Source organism: Pelodiscus sinensis, chromosome 5 (genome assembly GCF_049634645.1).
Source record: "Pelodiscus sinensis isolate JC-2024 chromosome 5, ASM4963464v1, whole genome shotgun sequence".
Classification (NCBI taxonomy): Eukaryota; Metazoa; Chordata; order Testudines; family Trionychidae; genus Pelodiscus; species Pelodiscus sinensis.
Genome location: NC_134715.1, coordinates 37,992,706 through 38,013,816, shown reverse-complemented (window position 1 = coordinate 38,013,816; position 21,111 = coordinate 37,992,706). Strand labels below are relative to the sequence as shown.

The following is a 21,111-nucleotide window of genomic DNA, read 5'->3' as shown; positions in this document are numbered from 1 at the left end:
AGAGTTTCACAGGGTGTAAGTAAGCATAGCTACATTTCATTAATTTGAATTACGCCATTTACACAATCTAAGGATCTTGACCAATAATTCTTAGCATGTAAACAGTAGCTTATATGTGCAAAAGACTGTATACACATTGACTAATTAATCCTTATCCCATCTACATGAGGTAGCAGTGCAAATCACCATCTACATTTCATAGTCAATGAAACAGAAAAAAAAAAGATGAAGTGACTTGCTAAAGGCTGCAAAACATGTCTATGGCAGAATCTTAATAGTATTAAGACCTCCTGACTCCTACGACTCTTTACCTTCCACAACACTGCAGTCAAAGAAAACTGAGTAATGTGAATATTCAGAACACTACTACGTACCCGTGAATTCGGGGTGGAGGTAAAATTTCTGCAGGAGTGAAGGTGCTGCAACATAGGCATTGACAGGGAACAGGAAGAGGAAAAAAGAAGAGGAGAGAAAGAACCAAGAAGAAAGGAGGACACCTTTTTTAAATAAATTGGCCATCTGTTTCAACTCTCTGAAAAGTAAACTTCCCTTAGAATAAGTGAAAGAGAGATCTGAATCACAGATAAAAGGAATAAAAAGTTGGGGCAAAATATCTATTAAATATAAAGATACATGAGTGTCAATTTGTTTCAAATTGGATAAATCTGTGATGAAGAAAAGAACCTAATGCTACTGGGAATGGCAAATTAAGATTTTTTTTCTGGCACAAGATAATTAGCTTTAATGTTCAGATATATCAGCCAAATAGTAAGTGGCTGCAAGGAACTTCAAATTTTTAAAAGATGCTCTCAATGAATAATATTTTTTATGTAAATTACTTAAAAAATAGCATTTTGTGGGGCTACTTGTAGTTTTAAGTTGTTTTTAACTAGCAAAGGTCTTTTGTCAGTTTGAAGCAAAAGTCATGTTCCCACATGTAATATAAATGCTCTCATTTTACACTGGTGGGCATGTTTTATTTCAACAAGCTGCAACATGCTATAATCACAGTAGCTTGTTCTCCTGAGGAAAATGCTACATTTTTAGGCCAAGATTTCAAAGAAAAAGCAGCCTTAATAAAATTATGTATTTAAGGTTAGCCTACAAACATTACTCTTTCTTCCATCTCATTCTATTTCTTAAATTATATTAGAACATAAGAACGGCCATATTGGGTCAGACCAGAGGTCCATCTAGCTCAGTATCCTGTCTTGCGATAGTGGCCAATGACAGATGCCCCAGAGGGAGGGAACACAACAGGGAATCCTCTCCTATCACACTTTCCCAGCCTCTGACAGAGGATACGAACACCATTCCTACCCATTCTGGCTAACAGTCATTGATGGACCTAACCTCCACGAATTTATCTACTTCTTTCTTGAACCCTGTTAAACTCCTGGTCTTCACCACCTCCTCTGGCAAGGAGTTCCATAGGCCAACCATGCGCTGTCTGAAGAAAACCTCTCTTTTGTTTGTTTTGTTATAAAGTAATTATGTGTAATCTGAACTTTTGAACTATTAAAAGATATTTAGAGGTGTAGTTTTGGAACTAAGATAATCGTCAGCTATACAGTGAAAAAGGTCTTAGTCCACGAAAGAGTGAAGGGGGATATGACAGAATAAAAAGCAGTGGTCTCAAATTGAAAGTCTAGGTTGGATACTATGAAAAACTATTTCACTTAGGAGGGTAGTGAAGCACTGGAATGGGTTATCTAGGGAGGTGCTGGAATCTCTATGCTTAGAGATTTTTAAGGCCCATCTTGACAAAGCCCTGGTTGGAATAATTTAATTGAGGGTGGTTTGATTGGAGCAGGGCTTGCCCAAGATGACCTCTTCAGATCTTTTCTAAACACAAAGCTTATATGATTCTAAAGTGACAGCTGACTGCTTTATCCCATCCCTAAACTAGGCCACAGAGCTGGACGGGAACTGGAATTTCCATCCTTTCAGCCAAACACGAAGCAAGGAAACGTGGAAGGTGCGCCTCTGGAGAGCCTAGTCAAGTGGGCTGCCTGGGAGCTGGTAGCTTGGGAACTCCTGCTCCATCACAGCCCACTCAGTAGGCTGCAGAGGAACTTGGGAACCAACCAGGCAGGTGTCAGCAGAACTGTCATCTAAAAAGAATAGATGAATTCCCAAGGAAAAGTTCAGTTTCTACAAATCAGATGGAAAAACCACCATCAGAAAATGTCCAGCCAACTCTGTTACTCAGGAGGAAATACAAAGCAAAGCAATTATGCCATTAATTTTAGTTGCCTTAGTGTTAAGAATTCTGCAACATCAAATGGAGTAATTTCAGAATCTGTAAACTGACTCTTTAGATTTGTTCTTTCACAGTGTGTACCCATACTGTTTTTTTCCAAATAGGCACATCTAAAATACTTACTGACAAGTAAGAGCCCAATCCATTCTCCCAAACTACAGGGCTGCGTCTAGACTGGCAAGTTTTTCCGCAAAAGCACTTGCTTTTGCGGAAAAACTTGCCAGCTGTCTACACTGGCCACTTGAATTTCCGCAAGAACACTGACGATCTCATGTAAGATTGTCAGTGTTCTTGCGGAAATGCTATGCTGCTCCCGTTCGGGCAAAAACCCTCTTGCGCAAATGCTTTTGCGCAAGAGGGCCAGTGTAGACAACGCGGTATTGTTTTGCGCAAAAAAGCCCCGATCGCGAAAATGGCGATTGGGGCTTTCTTGCACAAAACCGTGTCTAGATTGGCACGGAAAAGCGGAAAAGCGTCCGTGCCAATCTAGACGCTCTTTTCCGCAAATGCTTTTAACGGAAAATTTTTTCCATTAAAAGCATTTGCAGAAATGCCAGTCTAGACATAGCCCAGAGGTATGGTATAACAACTTTACACTTCCATGTTACCATCCTAGAACTGACTACCTGGCTCCTGGAGCAGCAGTCTAGTAAAGGAGGATGTTCCGGTGGCCTGGAGCCTGTAATATGATATTTATGTCACTCATCACCCTAAATTTATTCATGGGAGAAAGTACTATGGCAGGGCTTCTCCATTCATCTGTCAAACTACTTTGTTTCATATTACTGGCCTATATCTTTATACCAAAGTAAATCTGGGTTATGTATATGTATGAGCTGGATACAAAGCGTGTAACCATAACATAACCCACTGACGCTTATCTAGTTAGGGACCTATTTAATCCTCATTATCCCTAGCATTTGAAGGCCTCACAGTGATTAATGACTTTTATCCTCTTAACACTCCAGTGAAGAAGCAAAGTTTTAATAGGAAACTGAGGCACGGGATAGATTAAATGACATGTCCAAAGTCATACAGGAAGCAAGTGATTGATTCAGAAATTGAACCCAGTTCTTTATCTAAATCTAATGCCCCATCTGGCAGATTATCCTTCTTCACTTCTTTCCATTGACTTTTCAGTGGACTTTCAAACAGATCCGTAAGGAAGAGAATGGTCAGGAAGTACACAGAGTGGTTAATGATGTGCCAACAGGGTGTGCTTTGTGTTTCACTATTTCCAGTTCAACTGTGTGAAAGTTCTATTGAGAGCAGTCTTTAGGTTGCTCTAAGGTGTCCAGCAGGACCACAGATGTTCCAGGACCAGAAAGTCCCCGTAGAGAGCTAGCGCCTAGGAGCCAGGCTGGCCAGTGGGAGCCTAATGCATGGTAATGGGGCTATTCAGTAGGGCAGCTGGAGCCCAGCACGTGTGGAGGCGGTGGGGCTGCTGGGCACTGCAGCTGGAGCCCAGCACATGTGGAGGCAGTGGGGCTGCCCAAGAGGCCAGTGGGGGCCAGCAAGAGGGAGGAGCCAGGTGGGGGGGGGGGGGGCGAAGGCTGGAGGGGGCTTATTGAAGGAGGGCCAGAAATGACCTCTCCTGGTCTGGCAAAATCCCTCGTCCGGGACTGGTCACGTCCCAAAGGTGCTGGACCAGGGAAGTCCAACCTGTAACAGGCTTTCCTCTGAGACAAGCATTTCTTTAAGCATCCCCTCCACAGGCAGTATTAAGGGTATTCAGATTCCTTTAGGCATCTGTGTAATTGCCTTTTGAAGTAGGAATAAGAGATCCTCCGGAAAAGGGCTTTATTCCGGAGGATCGCACCAGTCTAGACGCTTTTTTTCCAGCTTTTCCCCAAGCCGGAAAAAAAGCGGCGGACATCTTTATTTAAATCCGCGGGGGATATTTAAATCCCCCGCGGATTTCCCTATCCTGACTTACCTGCTTTGCATCCCTTTTCCGGAAATTGTGGCCAGTGTAGACATAGGCCCTTAGTATAGAGAAAAAAGAATGGGCTTTATAGAATGCCCAAGTGTATCTGTTAAATTTTCAAAATCTAGGAAAGCAACATTTCAACCATCTCTTAGTTTCCCCTTTCTTATATTACTGATGACAAAACAACAATACAACCATACTAAAATTGGAAGGATTACATTTTTATCTGTCAACATTAATAACATAAGTTTCATCATATATACACACAACTCTGATAAAAAAGGCCATTGACAATCAAAACTGACAAATAGGTAAAGTAAGTAAAATGCCATTTGAAAATGTATTACAGTTTGGATTTAAGAATATTTATCTTTGATAGTTTGACACATGATGTTCACTATGTGTTTTAACTATTATAAAGCCTTTCTTTATGAATCTCAATGTAGACAATCATTAAATACTTACTATCTGACTCCCCTGTTGTCAGATTCCCCCATAATTTTCCACAACTGTGAAAAATGTAAATCAATAAAAACAGGAAAAAATGCAGAAGTCCTATAATTCTGAGCAACGTTGAACATTTAAAATGAAAATAAGAAAATGCTTAAAAATAAACACTGAAATTATGTGTCAAAATTATTTTAAAAAAATTGAATTCTGCCAAGACTAAAAATGAGTAATAATCATTCCCCTCATGAACGATCATTGAGAGGCAGATATCTAAACTGAGCAGCCTTACAAAGTTCCCATAAGCCCTGTTTTACATTACCACGTCTGCTTATTATCATTTATTTTGTCATATCTAAACCAGGATTGTGACCCTCCAAGGACAGGCACCTTAGTATTACCTGCTCTGTAAAGCATCCAGCACAATTTTAGGCTCTGTCAAAACAATGGGTAAAAATGATAATGGTGATATTAACATTCATATTAACAATCTGAAGTCTAGTTTGAAAAACTTCTCTTGGTCTTTGGCTTTAATAAAATATGAGAGAGAGGCAGAATCATTTACCGTGGTGAGAAGGACACACTTGGAAGGAGTTATTTAGTACTTCAAAATAATTAAGATGACTAGAAACCTTCAAAACTAGCTTGCGAATGTTTCAAGCACAGACTATTAAGTTTGACACAATAAGCTTTTTCTCCTGGCTTGACTACTGCAATTAATGTATCTGGTGTGCACTGTCCCGTAGAATCACAAAAGGGATTTTATAAACTGTTAAGACAAACGCTGACGTGCATCTAACTTTGTTTATCACTGAAGTCAGGCCAAACACTACTAATTGGAGTTTTTCTGCTACACAATGTTTACGTACTAATTAGTCCACTTCCTAAACCAAATGTTCCAAGAAAAACTAAGAATGCATGGCAAACTGCCACTAAGTTGCAATAGCATCAAGCATGTTGTTTTACAAATACAGACAGACATGGATAGGTAAGATATAATAAACTTGTTTATGTAGCTAGACAGCATACTGTAACACATCTAACACGAGACTCTACTTTTAAATTGTTTTAAATATTTGTATTAAACTGCCAATCAGTGCAAAACTCGCTACATACAGTTGTTAGTGAAAGTACTGAATTAGTGGGGGAAATGTAACGTTGAATTACGCATTAATTAAAGACAGAGTGAAAAAAACACACAAAATAATTTTTCCCGGGGGGAAAAAAACACACAAAATAATTGTTTAACAATTTATTAGTCTGTATTTGGACAGCAAACTTTGGGACTGCAGTGGAGGCAAATGTTAACTTCATAAAAGGGCTTTATGTATCAGCCTGAATGTTAAAATAGTTGAACAGTTAAAATGTATATTGGATTTGCTCTTTGGCACTCAGACTATCATTTAGTATGTTGCTTAAGGCTCTAGAACAATGGGATTCTGATGTGACTGCTACTGCAATATCCTGTTCACTATAAATATGTTAATAATCTATTGCTACATCTGGTGTAAGGAGGAGACTTTCTAGAGTTGGAATTTTGAGCCATACTGAATGTAATCTGGCTTTGGAACACACATACTGTACATACAAAATCTGTAATCTGCAGACATTCATGTCACTCTGCTTCTGACATCCTTCTAAAGGTGTAGTTAGCTATGGTTTTACCTCCTGTGACATGTACAACTGTATAATTTGGCGACCGCTTTCCAACAAACCAAGATGTGCAATACGACTGTACTCTCCCTGTGATGTTTAGTGTTGTTATTCATACTGGGAGAGGAATCTGGTTTAGTTCCTGAACAAGAACATACAACACTAACAGCTGGCGCACAATCCCCAGTACACCCTACTGGTTCATGCACATTGACACAATACCCCTCTACTGGTTCGAATGTGCTTAACTTGCTTGAATACTTATATGCAGAGCATGTAAGTTGTGAAGCTGCATCTGACCCCAGAGTCCAAAATCCTCATCTCTGACCTGAAGTTTCCTCTGTAATTTGCAAAGAGCCAGGAAGAACCACAGCCAGAGAGAGAGGAACTGAGGATGGAGCTCACTCATGGGTCTGGATTCCTCAGCCATCTCCATTTTCCTAGCATTGGCCTTTTGTACAACCTTTGCCTAAATGGTGCAGAATTGGGGCTCAAAGAAGTTTTGTTTCCAGCCTCCCACACCGCATTACTGATGAGCACCCTCCTGACACACACAACTTTTTCTCCCTCTGGCCCATGCCACCACTTCTTTCAAACTTCCTCCTCTCTGCTGCCACCACTGCTAGACACCAAAGGATCAGGTGAAGGAAGAGAGGCTGCTTCTAAACTGCTCCTTCTCCAGGGGGAGGGTTCAGAAAAGTGGAACAAATTCCTAAAGAAGAGGGAGTGGAGACAACAAAGAAAAAGGGTAAATGCTCAAAGTGCTGTTAAGGAAGGAGGATTCACAAAGTGGGGGTAGGGAAATTTCCCAGATGTGTGAAAGCAAAAGTAGGGAGGACAGCACGGAGGGACAACAGTGGATTCATTAACTGACAGTAGATGGAAGGTTTCTTTGATGCATTTTCTTTGTTAATAAAATCTTGGTATTTAAATGCCACAAAACTTTACTATCTTCATTCTGTAGTTGGACAAAACTAATATTTGCCTCTTTCTTGTGAGCTTTTCAATCCCAGCCCGTGGACTCTGACCAGAAAGGTAACTCAGCCCTCATCATGAATAGTAATAGAGATGTAGCCGTGTTCTTCCAAATTCTTCCACAATTTGATCTGAGGAAGTGGGTCTGGCTCATCATGAAATGAGTTTAACAGGCTCCAGATTATATGCTCCCACTGCTGACCTAACAGAGCTTCTTTTTAAATTCAACACTTTAATTATAGAAAAATGATCACTTGGGACTATTTAGCTGTGTCATGGAAAGGGACTAATTCAAACGATTAAAACTGTTTCTCTCTCTCTCTCTGTGTGTGAGTTAATTCAGATCTTAATCTCCAGGATGGTTAAGGGAAATAACTCAGATTTAAAAGTATGGGCAACCCCTGTTAGAACTCTGAAATACTTACTTAATTCAAAAACACATCAGATTTTTGGTAGGAAAAGGGAGGCAATTAGAGTCTGCAGCTTTGTTTATAGTTGTGGATGCCAAAGGATATAGTCAAAAGGTACATGTAACCCGTACCTACAGAATACAATTAAGAAGAAAGGACAACATTCCACACACATGGCATGTATGACAAATATAAACAACTTAAGAAGTCTCTTTTTTAAACAGTGAAACTCCTTCCAAAAATTAATCTCTTAAATATAATTGAATTTGTCACATAAACATTGAAAATCCTTCCATGACAGTCAACATTCTGACTTCATTGATCCTGGCTTTTGGGGGGGGGGGGTGTTAAATAAAAGCCAAAATATTGGGGAATCCAAACAATTCTCATTTAAGAGCAAGAGTATGATATTTAAAAATCAACAAAAAACATGAAAGCAATGTATTAATATTAATTTTGCTGATATAGATCTAACGGGAGAAGTACAAATTAACAGGCAAACCTTACTTCAAAGCTATACTGACATTACTTGACATTATTTAAGGCAAGTGAACAATCAAGAATGCAAACATGTTATTCTACGTTTAAATTATTTTAGACATGAAGGGAAGACAAAATATTTTCCAAATGGAAAAGGACAGCATTATTAAGATATTTTCAGAAGTGCTCAGCACTGATCTAATTGGGCATGACCTAATTGTTGACTTCATAGACATGGTTACATCAATGCTGACTGTTTCTAGAATGCCAACCCCTTATTCGTAAAATTCCAAAACAGTACTACTGGAATGGAACATATAATGACACATGAAAAAAATAAAAGCTGTTGACCATTTCAACTTTAATTCCATACATTAGGATATCTACATCAAAGAATAGGTCTTTCCTGAAAATAGAAGTAGAGAAAGATGATTATGAAAAGTCTAGTAAAGTAAAATATCCCTAATGATCACATTTATCATATTGTAATGCTACAAGTGTTCCTCACTTCTCAGCAAACTCCATCCTTCAAGAAGACTCCATACCACCTACCGTTTAATACTCTTGCCTACCAGGGAAAGCGATCATAACAAGTGAACAGCAAGCTGGTTATTTAGAATCCAATTGGCCTCCAACCAGAGTCAAATGGAAGGCTTAACCCTTACTTCAGTGGGCTTTGAATCAAGCCCTTACTGAAATACCTTGAGGTGGACAGGGGTTTTCATATTTTCCTGTAGTGCTTATCATCTGTAAATAGATATATCATTGCAGACTCCTCTCCTTGTATTTGAGATACAAAAGATCTTTTTTTTTTCAAAGTATGGTGATATAACATACCTGTAACAACTACAGCAGCTGCTTATGTGACAAAGTGATACTGGGAAAGAATATGCATGATTCAATGCCTTTGCTTTGATAATTATTTTGCCCTTGTACACCAAAGTTTATCATGGTATATTTTAGCTCTTCATTTTTGTCCTTGTCTTTATGGGAAAATTTACTGGCATAATTATATCAGTATAACTGCACTGGTATAGCTATACCAGTATAATTCCTTGTGTGGACAACTTATTCCAAAATAAGTGTGTCCAAAATAAGAGTGTCCAAACAGGAAGCTTTATCAATATAGCTATAGCAGTATAATTATATCAGTACATTTCTCTGCGTAGACCAATCCTTTATTTCGTCTATCCATCTGTCCTGTTTCTGTTAACTACCAACAAGACAAGAGTCACGAACAGAAGACCAACCAGTTTTCACAGATCACTAGTGGACCATGCAACATGGACTACAGCTTAAAAACTTTTAGACAACTGAATGGATGTCCTTTCTCATGGGATAATTACACATAGTATGATAAGCAGGGGCAGATGACCATTTTGCGGGGCCCCGGGCAGCATAATTCCGTGGGGCCCCCCCTTTGCCACGGCGCATGCACAGTGATACCATGCGCGGTGGCGCCACGGCGCATGCGAGGGGCTTTTTGAAGCACGGGGCCTGGGGCTGCCGCCCCTGATGATAAGATAACATATTCTGGTTTGTCATTAGTTACAACTGTGCAGACCTACCAGAGCTGGCAAGGTAGCATGGTTAAAACAAAGAGAAGAAGTTGACCTTTTGTATGATAGAAATAAGTACGTCATTCATTGCAAATTATGGTTGGAATTTAAACTCAATTTAGTTTTACATTTTAGTTTACGAATTCCACAAAAGGTAATTTAAGTAACCTCCTAAGGGTAATAAAGGTGTCTACAGCTTTTTAATCTATTTTTTAAGAAAATATTCTTATTTAGAACTAGAAGTGGGGAACAGGTACTGTTTTGCTCCACTGAAAGAGAGATATGAACTTTGAGTCTATCAAGAGCTGACAAGATATGAGATTCTTTCTTATCACTGTAGCATTAATACTGTAGTTGTCACATCCATCAGATTCTAACTGAAACATCTGTCAAGAAGCATGACATTTACTAACACAGAACAGGATCTGCTTAGCTGGGCCTTAAGCTAATGGAAGTACTGAATTATCAACAGGCAATGCTCTAGGACAGAAAATGTCAAACATTGAATTTAAACAATGATGTATAAGGAAAAATGAAAACCCAGTCACCTGCAAAAGGTAGAATAAAGCAGAGGCAAACTATCCTTCACTCTATAATTTACATGGAAAACTGTGCACACTAAGTATATACTGGAGAGAAACCTCATATGATGTAGTAGGTATTAAGAAAGAGTAATGAAAAACATTTGCAACATAAAACAAATGGTGGTCATATTCATCAACAGAATCTGTTACTCCCTCATTGCTACTTTTACGGCTAAGTCTACACTTGCACTTTACAGAACAATAACTTTCTGGCTCATGAGGTGTGTTTTTTCACACCCCAGTGCAAGAAGACTGTTAGGGTTGCCAGGTGTTCGGTTTTGAATCAGTCCGTCCAGTATTTGAGCTTTCTGTTCGGGAAACAAATTGAGAAAATATAAATGTCCGGTATTTTCTAAATAAGATGTATTGTGGATTGTGATGTAACGTCAAGTGTGTCTAGTATTTTTGTTGAAAGCATCTGGCAACCCTAAGTACTGTAAAGTGTCAGTGTAAACCAAGCTACAGCTCCAATCTCTGTTAGCTACTCCCCTGGTGAAGGGAATTACATAGGATGCTGGGAAAGATGTGGCAACACTTTCAGTTTAAAGCACTGCTATGGTTGTGCTTTAAACTTTTAACTGTAGACAAAGCCTATGTATAAATGGAATTTGGCAGGTCTACTGTGTACTTGCATTCTGTTATTTTCTAAACTTACGTGGAAGCATTATTCTATTATCTACCCACTATTTTGGAAGGTGTTTCAGTTAGGCAGAGGTTTATGTATAATATGATACACATGGGACTACATTCCACCTTCATCTGTGTGTGATTCCCAGTGTACACTCAAACATATGCCTAAGTGACATTGCATCATGAAAATAATTAAAAGTTGTTAATACAGTTTTCCTCTAAGTCAGACTGGCAGAAACCCTAGGGGGTTATTTCTCTGTAGCATGGATCGCTTGATGGCTTGAAATAGAGTAAATGGGAGAGTTTTGTTAACTTGGTCTTTAAATCAAGACTTGAGGACTTCAGTTACTTAACAAAAGGTTATATACTTATTGAAGGAGTGAATGAATGGATGAGCGTCTGTGCCCTTCAATCAGCTGTGCAAGAATGCAGATATGCCATACCAGCAAGATATTCATAACCAGTACAATGTGTGTACACATCTCCTAACCTCTGTGATTTTCACACCATGCTTCTGAAAGTGGATTTTAGTGCTATAGAATGCCTTGTTTTTGCCAATACAAACCTCTAGGAGACTTGTAACCTGTAGCAGAGATAGAAAAGAGAAAGACACGCACAAATGACAAGAGAAAGATTTGAAGAAAGCAGTGTTTGGTAGAGACTACTTTAAAAGAGTGAGATGGTGAATGGGGAGATTCAATCCAAAGACTGAGCTCAAACAAGGTAGTTAAAAAGGACTTAAGAAGCAGCGGAATTTTCAACTTGGAAACAGAACAACTGCATTGTGCGGTTGCAGAACAGCCTCAGGTATCTTAAGCATAATGTACAAGTGACTGTAATCTAATATTTTTTGGTAAAATACCTACTGTTACATCACTGCCATATATGTGACCATTCCTGTGGTTTTGAAAAAATACTTGTAATTCCCAGCAAGAAGTCCAATGTATTGACATAACTTATTGGAAAGAAAATAACCCATTGTACTTGAATGCATGAAAAAACGGTATTATTATGATTATGGCCAGGGGGTGGGGCTTAGACGAGCATGCATCCCCGAAGGAGACAGAGGAGAGCAGAGAGAGAGGGGGAGGCAGGAAGGGGAGAAGAGAAAGAGAGAGACGGAGAGATAGGCAGAAGGCGGAGAAGAGCTGGGGGGGGAGGGGGAGGCAGTAGGAGGAAGAGAGAGAGAGAGAAAGAGACAGAGAGTGAGAGACTGGAGGCTCAGGAGAGAAGACCGACATGGAGGAGAGACCTGAAAATCCCGTCTTATGACAGGCTAATTGGCTAGTTCTAGAATAACAGTGTATTTCAAATTCATTAACTAACATTTGAGATTGCAAATGTGGAATAGGGGGTAGATTTTGAAGCCACTGGAGTGTTCAAAAAGAAACCTGGCCTACAGAATCCATGTTTCAGTGATGCTGTACAGATGGCATTTCAGATCCCAAGTGGAGTTTGCAGGGCTGACAGTTAAAAAATACATTGCTATTTTTTTTTTTACTTATACACTGAACATATGTGATAGAAGTTTCTGAGAGGCAAATACAAGACAAATCAGAAGTTCCATTGCCTGTAGTGTAGTTATAAGTATTGTTGAAGGCATCCAGAGTCAAGCAAAAAAAAAGTATTTTCCTTCTATAAATGACATATTTGTTATAAATGTGTGACTACCAATTGGTTCTACTCTTCTAATTTTTTTTATTTTATATTTTATTGGGAAATGGGTGTTTAACTGGAAACTGATTTACAGTTTTTCAGCAATAAATATCAATAATTTATAATTAAAACCAGTTTTACTAGCAATAATTTTAATATGTTAAACCACTGAATGATTTGTGAAATACACACACACACAAAACTTATAGAAGAGATGATCCTTACTAGACAATGCCTTTCTTTAAAAAGCTCTGCAATGTATTTCAAAATGTACTGAACACGGTTCTATTCCACATTTCTTATATAGTACCACAAGTAATCAATTTTTGATGGTCCTTCAAATGCAAGTTTTACTGTATATAAATTTTCATTTTTTTTATGAATGAAATAAGTCAAAATTGGAGAGGGGTACAGTGCATTATCCCACAACAAAATGCTTCTTGTGCTGCAGATACATCAGTCTTCAGACTCTCAAATTTCTCACCTAATTAGCACCAGACTTGTTTTAAGCTAATTCAGAAGTATTCTTTGGCCCTATGAGTTCATTAAATGTTTTCTATTTAAGAAAATTAAAAGATAAAATCAAATCACCAGGTAAGCATGAGGGGTAGAAAGTACTACAAAGTGCTACAGGCAAAGAAAAAAGATGTTTACAAAAGAGTTACAATAAGAAGATTGTAGTTAAGGTCTAATTAATACTCTTATTTTCTTCTGTGAACTTCACTATGGCACCAAAAACACACTTGAATTACAACCTGCAACCATTTGAAAGTTTTAGGTGGGCTTTCATCCTTGCAATCTGTACTGCAGACACAAAGCCTTTGTGAGGATTTCATTTCACTATGAATTAGTGTCTAACATTGAGAACGCCTTTCATCATCGGCTTGTATTGCCTTCAGGTGTCTATAAATTCCTCTCAGTCTTTCCGAAGCACTTGTCTATCAGACCGTGTCATCAGTTTTACTGCAGGCAAGAAACAGACACACCTCTTCCTGAGACACAGACAACACAACAATTACCATAGCCACTCTTGCATTATCATTTCATAGCAGCTCATCGCCAGCCGATAATCACCCAAGGCTTGCTACAGAAAACATATTTCACTTTCCTGGACCTCTCTGCATTGTTTTATTGATACTGGAAATTGAGTTTTTGGAGGGTCTATAAGGGTACTAATCACTATGATGTTACCTACTACAGATTATTCACGTCATAAGCATATCTTACTAACATACAGCAGTTGTCTTCTCTGGGAAAGTAGTAGAGGATTGTATGACTTTCTTAACCAGTAAGGGGGATATAAACAGATATTTCAAGTCTTTGTGTGAAAGACAGGCAATCTGGCATCTACTGCAATATATGTAACTCTTGGGTGCTGCAATACGAATAACTAATAATAAATTACTGAGTATGAGAATGAAGCTCAGAGTTGTTTCTAGCTCCAGTAATAATACGCAGAATTACCATCATTCATCTATAAAACAAATTACTTTGTAAAAGAAAATGCCACATAGAAATACTGTTTCCCCTTTTAAATGTTCAACAATTTTAAACACTCATATGTGACATTCTTGTCCTTCCTGGGGACAGAACAATTCCAAGAGATTGGTAATAGGATATGGAGCCCTTAACCTCTAAGGTCACTTATCTAAATTTGCCCAAGGTCAGTAGAAATCAAATGTCATTATCATTTGATGGTTATTCAGTTAAAAGTGATGGCGCTTAGTTCCTTCACATCATCACTGAAACTATCACTTATAATGGATACAACTTTGAGCTGCCTAACAAGAGATGCAAGACTTAATGAGCATCGAGATGACAGCCTTGTCTACACAGGGTAGTTTTTTCTGTATAACCTAAAATGGACTCTCTTAATCTAATCTAAGAGTAGCTTCTTCAAGCTCTCTTATGTTGCTCAGAAAGGAATTTAAGCAAAGCCAAAAAAAAGTTACTCTTATGCTGGAATAAGAGTGGCCATGCAAAAGGTTATTACAAATAAGCATTTCCATGTGGATAAAAACTCAGCCACACAGTCAGCTACTTAAAATAATCCCTTCCCATCCAGGTTGAGGAACATAAGCAGGGCAGTGTTAGGAAGCCTGTTCTCTGTACACAGGCTTTTAGTTAACTCTTCTACTCTTTCCACCTTCCCACCCTTCTCTCCCCTAGCCCCCGCCCAATGAACAAACTAATGCATACCACCAAATTACCCTTATGAGCCCATTCAGCCTTCAAATTGTTAAATCCTACCCAAACATGTACTTTGCTTCTTTGTCAGCCCTTTGATTTTGTTTCATAGGAAGGAAGTGATGATAAACAAATTACAGAACAAAGCAAGTAAGCTTTGGCAGGCAGTTACAAAGCTATTGACAAAAAAACAGTCTATTCAATGCAACCGTCCTACTTTTACAATCTCTCTCTCTGATCAGGATGCAGGGGAGAACTAATTCAATAGTTCACGATGGAAAAATACCTTGTGGGCGTGTTTGATTTCCAGAGACAATTTTTTGTCAAGTGGTGTTTCTCTCTAGCACACCCGGAATGAGTTATACTGAAAAAAATGTAATAATATTGCATATGTACAAGTGCAATTAAAAAAAATTCTTTGAGGTTTGGTACTGCGCTAACTTCTAAAAATATAGGGTTAATGTGGGTTAGATAAGGCATAACAAGAAAAGCCATTCACACATTTAGAATGGAATTTGTTAACCAATTCAAACAGAAATTGGTTTGATGAAAAGCTGTAAGTAGGGGTATGAAATAGAGGATTCTGGGCATGTAGGCTATGTCCACAATGCAGCGCTATTTTGGGATACCTCTGGTCTTTTGGATGATATTCCACATGTTTTGAGTGCACCCATTATTTCAAAATATAACGGTCTCTCTATTTTGACATCCCTGTAAACCTCATACTGTGAGAAGTGATGGACATTTTAGAAGAGCGATTTATTTCTAAATAAATGCTGTGTAGACCGCGCCAAATTATGAAATAAGCTATTTCGAAACTGACTCGAAATAAGCTACACAATTTGCATAGCATCATTCTCAGAGTAATTTACACCCTACCTAAGCTTTAGAATTGACCCTAATATGTGCCACTATATCCAGAAAATTACAAAGGACATTCACCTAATATTTCTGCTAAAATTGACAGTACTGAATTAGTTAATGTTGACGTTTGATTCTCCATTGTTAGGTTTCAGTGCTTACACTCAATTGACAATAAAGCGGCTTAAACTCTAATATCCATTTGTGAGCCTGTCTGCAGATTCTGGAAGATGACATCGCATAGGTTTACATTCAGCGATCATCCTGAAGACTGCCTTTCCAGCCATAACACCTACACTTTTAGTATTCTAAAAATTAAATCTGAGCTCCTGATGTACAATTACATTATACATGGGGTCCTGGACTTTCATTTTTAGGCAACTTTTGCACTTTGACAACAAATGTTCTGGATGCACAGAAATGCTTAACATCTAGCGAAGAACATGTCAGCATGCTAGCAACAGAGATTAATTTTGTCCCACTGCATATCCAAGCAGGTACACCAATCCTGGAAGGAACCACCCTTGCCTTAAATATCAACAGCTTGGCATACCTGCTAAGATAAGAATAATAAAATTAATGTTACAAGGTGTAAACAAAACAGTACAGCTATGCAAAAGATTTTCCTTCCTTTCTTTCCTAGGATTGCACAGTTGGACAGATGCGTTATGTGGGGCTTGGCCGACATCAACAGGACTGTATGATCATAGCTCAGAACGTGAAACACATGGACAGCTGAAGATGTTAGTGGGAATAACAAACATTTGCAGTTGCTGACTACCATGCTGTCTTTCCTTTAATGTTTAATTTTTTACTCTCAGATTAAAATCAAGCTGTAGTTACCACCGTGTAAATAACAGTTAGGAAAACAGATCAAATATAGCCTGTTCTATGTATAATGTAAAGCTATGCCTTCCTGTCAGTGATGAATAGCTAGTCTGGTGACTTTGCAGGTTTAACATAATAGTTAGCCAAAACTAGGCCTAATCCATGTGAAAAATGGTCTGAAATCCATTGGTTACACTAAATTCTATAAAGTACCTCTCAAATCAAAAGAATGGCAAGGCATTATACAATAGGGTCACCATCTACCACCCCTGGAACTGTGCAGGTTCATGCAGCAGCTGTTAAGCACCCAGCAGTAGCTCTTACACATCCTTGTTTGTTTTACTGAGGTCTTTTTTACTGAAAGAGGTGAAGCTGGCGAGAGTGCTGGGCTTATCACCTCTCTTGCCATGGGAGTTTTAACTTCCGCCTGGATCAAGTACAAGCACTCAATAGGTTTTTGATATAACAAACATCTCATCCCGATTTCTTAACCTTCCTTCCCCACACCTTTCTTGAAATCAGAGTCAGCACTAGGGAAAGTGACCAAGCTCAACTGCCAGAAATAGTCACAAACTTCTAGTCCCTAGCTATAAATGACCAACAGACTAAACTGTTTTCCCTTTATTTTCCTCAGGCTTTACAAAAGAGAACAGAAGATGGATTTCAATCCATTCCAATATGGAGTATATAAAATGGGAAGCAAACGCTTAGGAAGTTTGTATTTGAGAACAGAGATGTAAACATTTTTATTAACTTCTCTGACCTTGTCATGCCACAAGGATGAAGTAAAGCCATTTATGAAATGAAATATGACATGAAATGTGCTTACATTAAAACTAAAAAGTTTTATATCAGGGTGGACTAAATGCACAACATATGAAAGAGAAATAATGCTTAAATTGGCCTGATGTTTTATGCTTGTCATCAATGTACTCATTTGGAAAGACTGATGTTATGAGTTCTTTTAAGTGGGAAAAAGAAAATGTTACTTACCTCCTAGAAATGGGAGGTTCTTTGAGATGTGTGGGGTACACATGCGCTCCATATGCTCAGAGAATTTCTGAGAGTGTCTGTTAGTCCACACATGCACCCTGGCTCATTTCATGCCTCCAACTGAGGAGTTAAAAGATGGAGTGAACTGACCACTACTCCAATTCCTTCTGCTCTGAGAGTAAGAGATGATCCAAAGCAGATGGAAAGGAGGGCAGAAAGTGAAAAAAAAGAGAGACACTGGCCCATGCAGCGGTGGAAAGGAACTAGAGGGAAAGTTGGTTCACCCTGCCCTTTATCTCCTTGGTTGGAGGTCTGAGGCAAGCCAGGGCACATGCGCAAACCAATGGACATAGCTTTCAAAATTCTCTGTTCTGGTCACATGGACCACATGCATACCCACAGTGGAATACTCATAGAGATCAGAAAAGGAAACAAACAGAAAGGTTACGAGGAGTCCTGTGGCACCTTATAGGCTATAAGGTGCCACAGGACTCCTCGTCGCTTTTGCAGATTCAGACTAACACGGCTACCCCTCTGATACTAAACAGAAAGGTTGGTATTATAATCAGATTAACAGAGGAATTGTGAGTGACTGAAGAAAGGCACAAGGAGACAGGACTCCTAGGTTCTATTCCTGGAGTCTCGTAGCAACTGATCTTACATGTTTTAAAAATGTGTATTATACCCATCTACGTTATAGGAGATCATAGGATTTAATTTCTATTAGTAAAGCACTTTGGAATGCTCACATGAAAAGCCTAACACTAGCAAAGCAATATTGTTCTTAGTAATAAAGGTATTTGGAAAGCAAAACTAGTTGCAAATACCTTAAATGAATTCCAAGATGTATCAGTTTGCCCCAAGGTGTTATGGCAATGGAGGTGCAGTGCACCATGCCTTAACTTGGCCTCCTGTCCTCTAACTACTCAGCATTAAACACTAAAGAGGTGATAGGACACATATCATTTTAAACCTTGTTCTTTGGGACACCATTCCCTACTCTCCTCCACATATAATGAATCCCCCATGTTGAAAGTGGAGGGAAGGCTACCGAAAACTGGCCATGGATTAGGGATGTAAAATCCTGTGTAACTGGTTAACCGGTTAAACATGATGTTTAATGGGTTAACCAACTAAAGGGGGACATAGGCGGGGGGGATCGGGGTGGAGTCCCTGCCTGCTCCAGCCCCCACTGAATAACAGTTAACCAAAAAGCATCACCTATTAAGGGTGATGCTTACCAGTTAACCTTTCACATCACTATCATGGATAGACAAGGGATTCACTAGCGGGTCACAGCTTCAGGAGAAACCTTACTGCTTAAATATAAAGCTGCACATCAGTTTGTCACTAATGACATCACTGACTGTTAAGCCAGACCCATTCTCTCTCTCTCTGGCAGAAAGCCTCATTTTGAAAAGCTGATACTCCAGGAGGAATTCTGAGTAACTATAAGTGAGCAGAATTCACATCCCCCCAGATTTCTTTCCTTCCCTGCAGAAAAATGACTTCTGGTGGGGAAGCAAAGGGAAGTGGTCACAGAGAAGTAAGAGCACTTATTTGCCCCTACCCACCAGTGCAAGTAGGTTGGTTCAGGCATATAGAGCAGCCGAGACATAAATCAAGGCTGTCATGCACTTGAAAAAGAGATACACTCTATCCCTCTTGCTTACTACTGTAGCATGCTTGGTGTGGAGAGGCAGGGCTTTGGGGCACACACTGTCCCCTCAGGCAGAGCGAATGTACCAGCCTGCCTGCTTAGTGAAATCCTCCAGCAGTATAAAATAAGTGTAAAAGTTTTAAGAATCCTTTACTTTATCAGAGGACAGTATGGCCTTATAAATGCTTATGGTGCTTTAGCGATTAAAGCAGGTCTACATTTTGGGACTGAAAAAAAGTCTATCCAAAAGTGCTCCATGAAGTGTTTGTTACTGATCTTTCTTGAGCTAGTTAACAGCCAATATAAACCCCAAATTTGATTCCCCAGCCCTCACTTGCTCTTCAGTAGCCTATGATATAATGCCAAGTATATGGTTGCACAAATTTGTTAACTAATAACTGGAAATAAAGAGTCAAACCTAACTGTATTGCTATTATGAAAGGTGTTTGGGGATTTTCTCCAATGCACTTCACTCCCATTCTCCATCAACTGTAATGTCGTTTAAATAAATTACTACAATAACTGAAAACAGAGTGATTATATTGAATTATGTTGGCAAATAAAACGTACAGATTTTTAAAATATTGCGCACAGAATTTTTTTTTAGTGCAGAATTCCCCTAGCAATAAGCTAATGATGACCCAGCAATATTCCCTATAACATGTCCTATGCTTTATTTTCAAAATGACTTTTGTATCAGTGCCCCCTCTTCCCCAAAGTATTTGGAGTGCAAGCCTCTTAGGACTGTAGAACAATGTGCAAAGTAAATATCCATGTTACCAATGCCTTGGCTGCATCTTTGAGGCTTGTTAAGGCTCTTTTAATGGCAATCTGGGGGAAAAAAAGTACTTTTCTTTTTTTCCTCAAAGAAATTATTTACTTTTAATCATGTCTAATATATAAAACACACATTAGAAAGCAGAAGTTGCCCCCCCCCCCCCGCCCTTATAATTACGGAGCTTGACAATTACCTGGTGGTTTGGAGCAGACCTGTTCTCAGTGCATCTTCCTTTGTCTCTCTCTTGATAATGTAATCTAATCTCCTGGCTTTGCTTTCATCTGGCACCCAAGGCTGAACGTTTGTTTATAACACAACAATCTCATTTTAGGTAATGACAGAACAAAGGCAAGGAAAGGCATCTTTAGTAACACTACAGCACTTACCACTTCAAAAGTAACAACAAGGTGATTGATATAATTACATAGCCTGTGTTTTTTTAAAAAATAGTATTTTTCCCTCTCAATGAGTGACCAGATCTAAAATAATTCTACTACTGGGCAGGGTCACCTGTATGTTTGTTTATCATAGGACCTATTGTGCTGAGTGTCAACACTGGAAGTCAAAAATAATAAGATGGTGCCATTGTCCATACATGAAAATACGCAACATACAACATTTGTAATTCATATACAATCACATTTCACTGGCTTTGTCATTAAAAGAAGCTGTAAGGATCCACTTATTTTAAACTACTGAAACATGGCAATGGGTCAGCAGTAATGTGTAATAATATCTTTGTTTTATATATGAGATGCTTTCTTCTTTTAATGGTATCTTCAGAAAATATGGCTGACTGCAAGAAAAAGACTGAAAATTGATAAATATCTGAAAATTTGAGAGAATATTTTCAGAGTGTAATGGCTTCTATTTTAGACATTCTGGGCCAAATTACCTAGTCCACTAAAGCCACTTTATTGCCCAATGCAGGACAATTTGACCAGGATCGAGCATCCCGGATCAGAAATCTACAGTTGGCCCCTCCTTTGAATCATGCCAAAGTGCAGTTTGAATGTTGTTAGTAATTGGGGCCTCTTATCTTTTTATTTCCACATTTAAATTACTAGGTTTGACATCATTTTTCACTCTTACCAGCTCATGCCTCTGCACTAGCTTCACCACAAACCCTGCAAAATATAATAGGAAAGAGAGGACTTTCTAGGAAAAGAAAGTGATAGCTCTCCCCATGCATTTCTCCCCATCCATGTGCTTTTGTG

The 21,111-nt window shown here is 38.8% G+C and overlaps 1 protein-coding gene across 6 annotated transcripts in view; it reads right to left on the bottom strand.

Moving 5' to 3' along the window:
- Positions 1-21,111, bottom strand: part of AFG2A (AAA ATPase AFG2A) — a 286,867-nt gene that overhangs the window by 134,724 nt on the left and 131,032 nt on the right. The window contains exon 15 of one of the 6 annotated variants that reach the window (XM_075929855.1): positions 4,175-7,005. The exons of the other annotated variants lie outside the window; for them this stretch is intronic. Within the exon in view, the coding sequence (XP_075785970.1) occupies positions 6,985-7,005 (21 nt within the window). The 3' untranslated portion in view covers positions 4,175-6,984. Of the gene's footprint in view, positions 1-4,174; positions 7,006-21,111 lie in introns of those variants that run through there. 6 annotated transcript variants of the gene reach the window in all.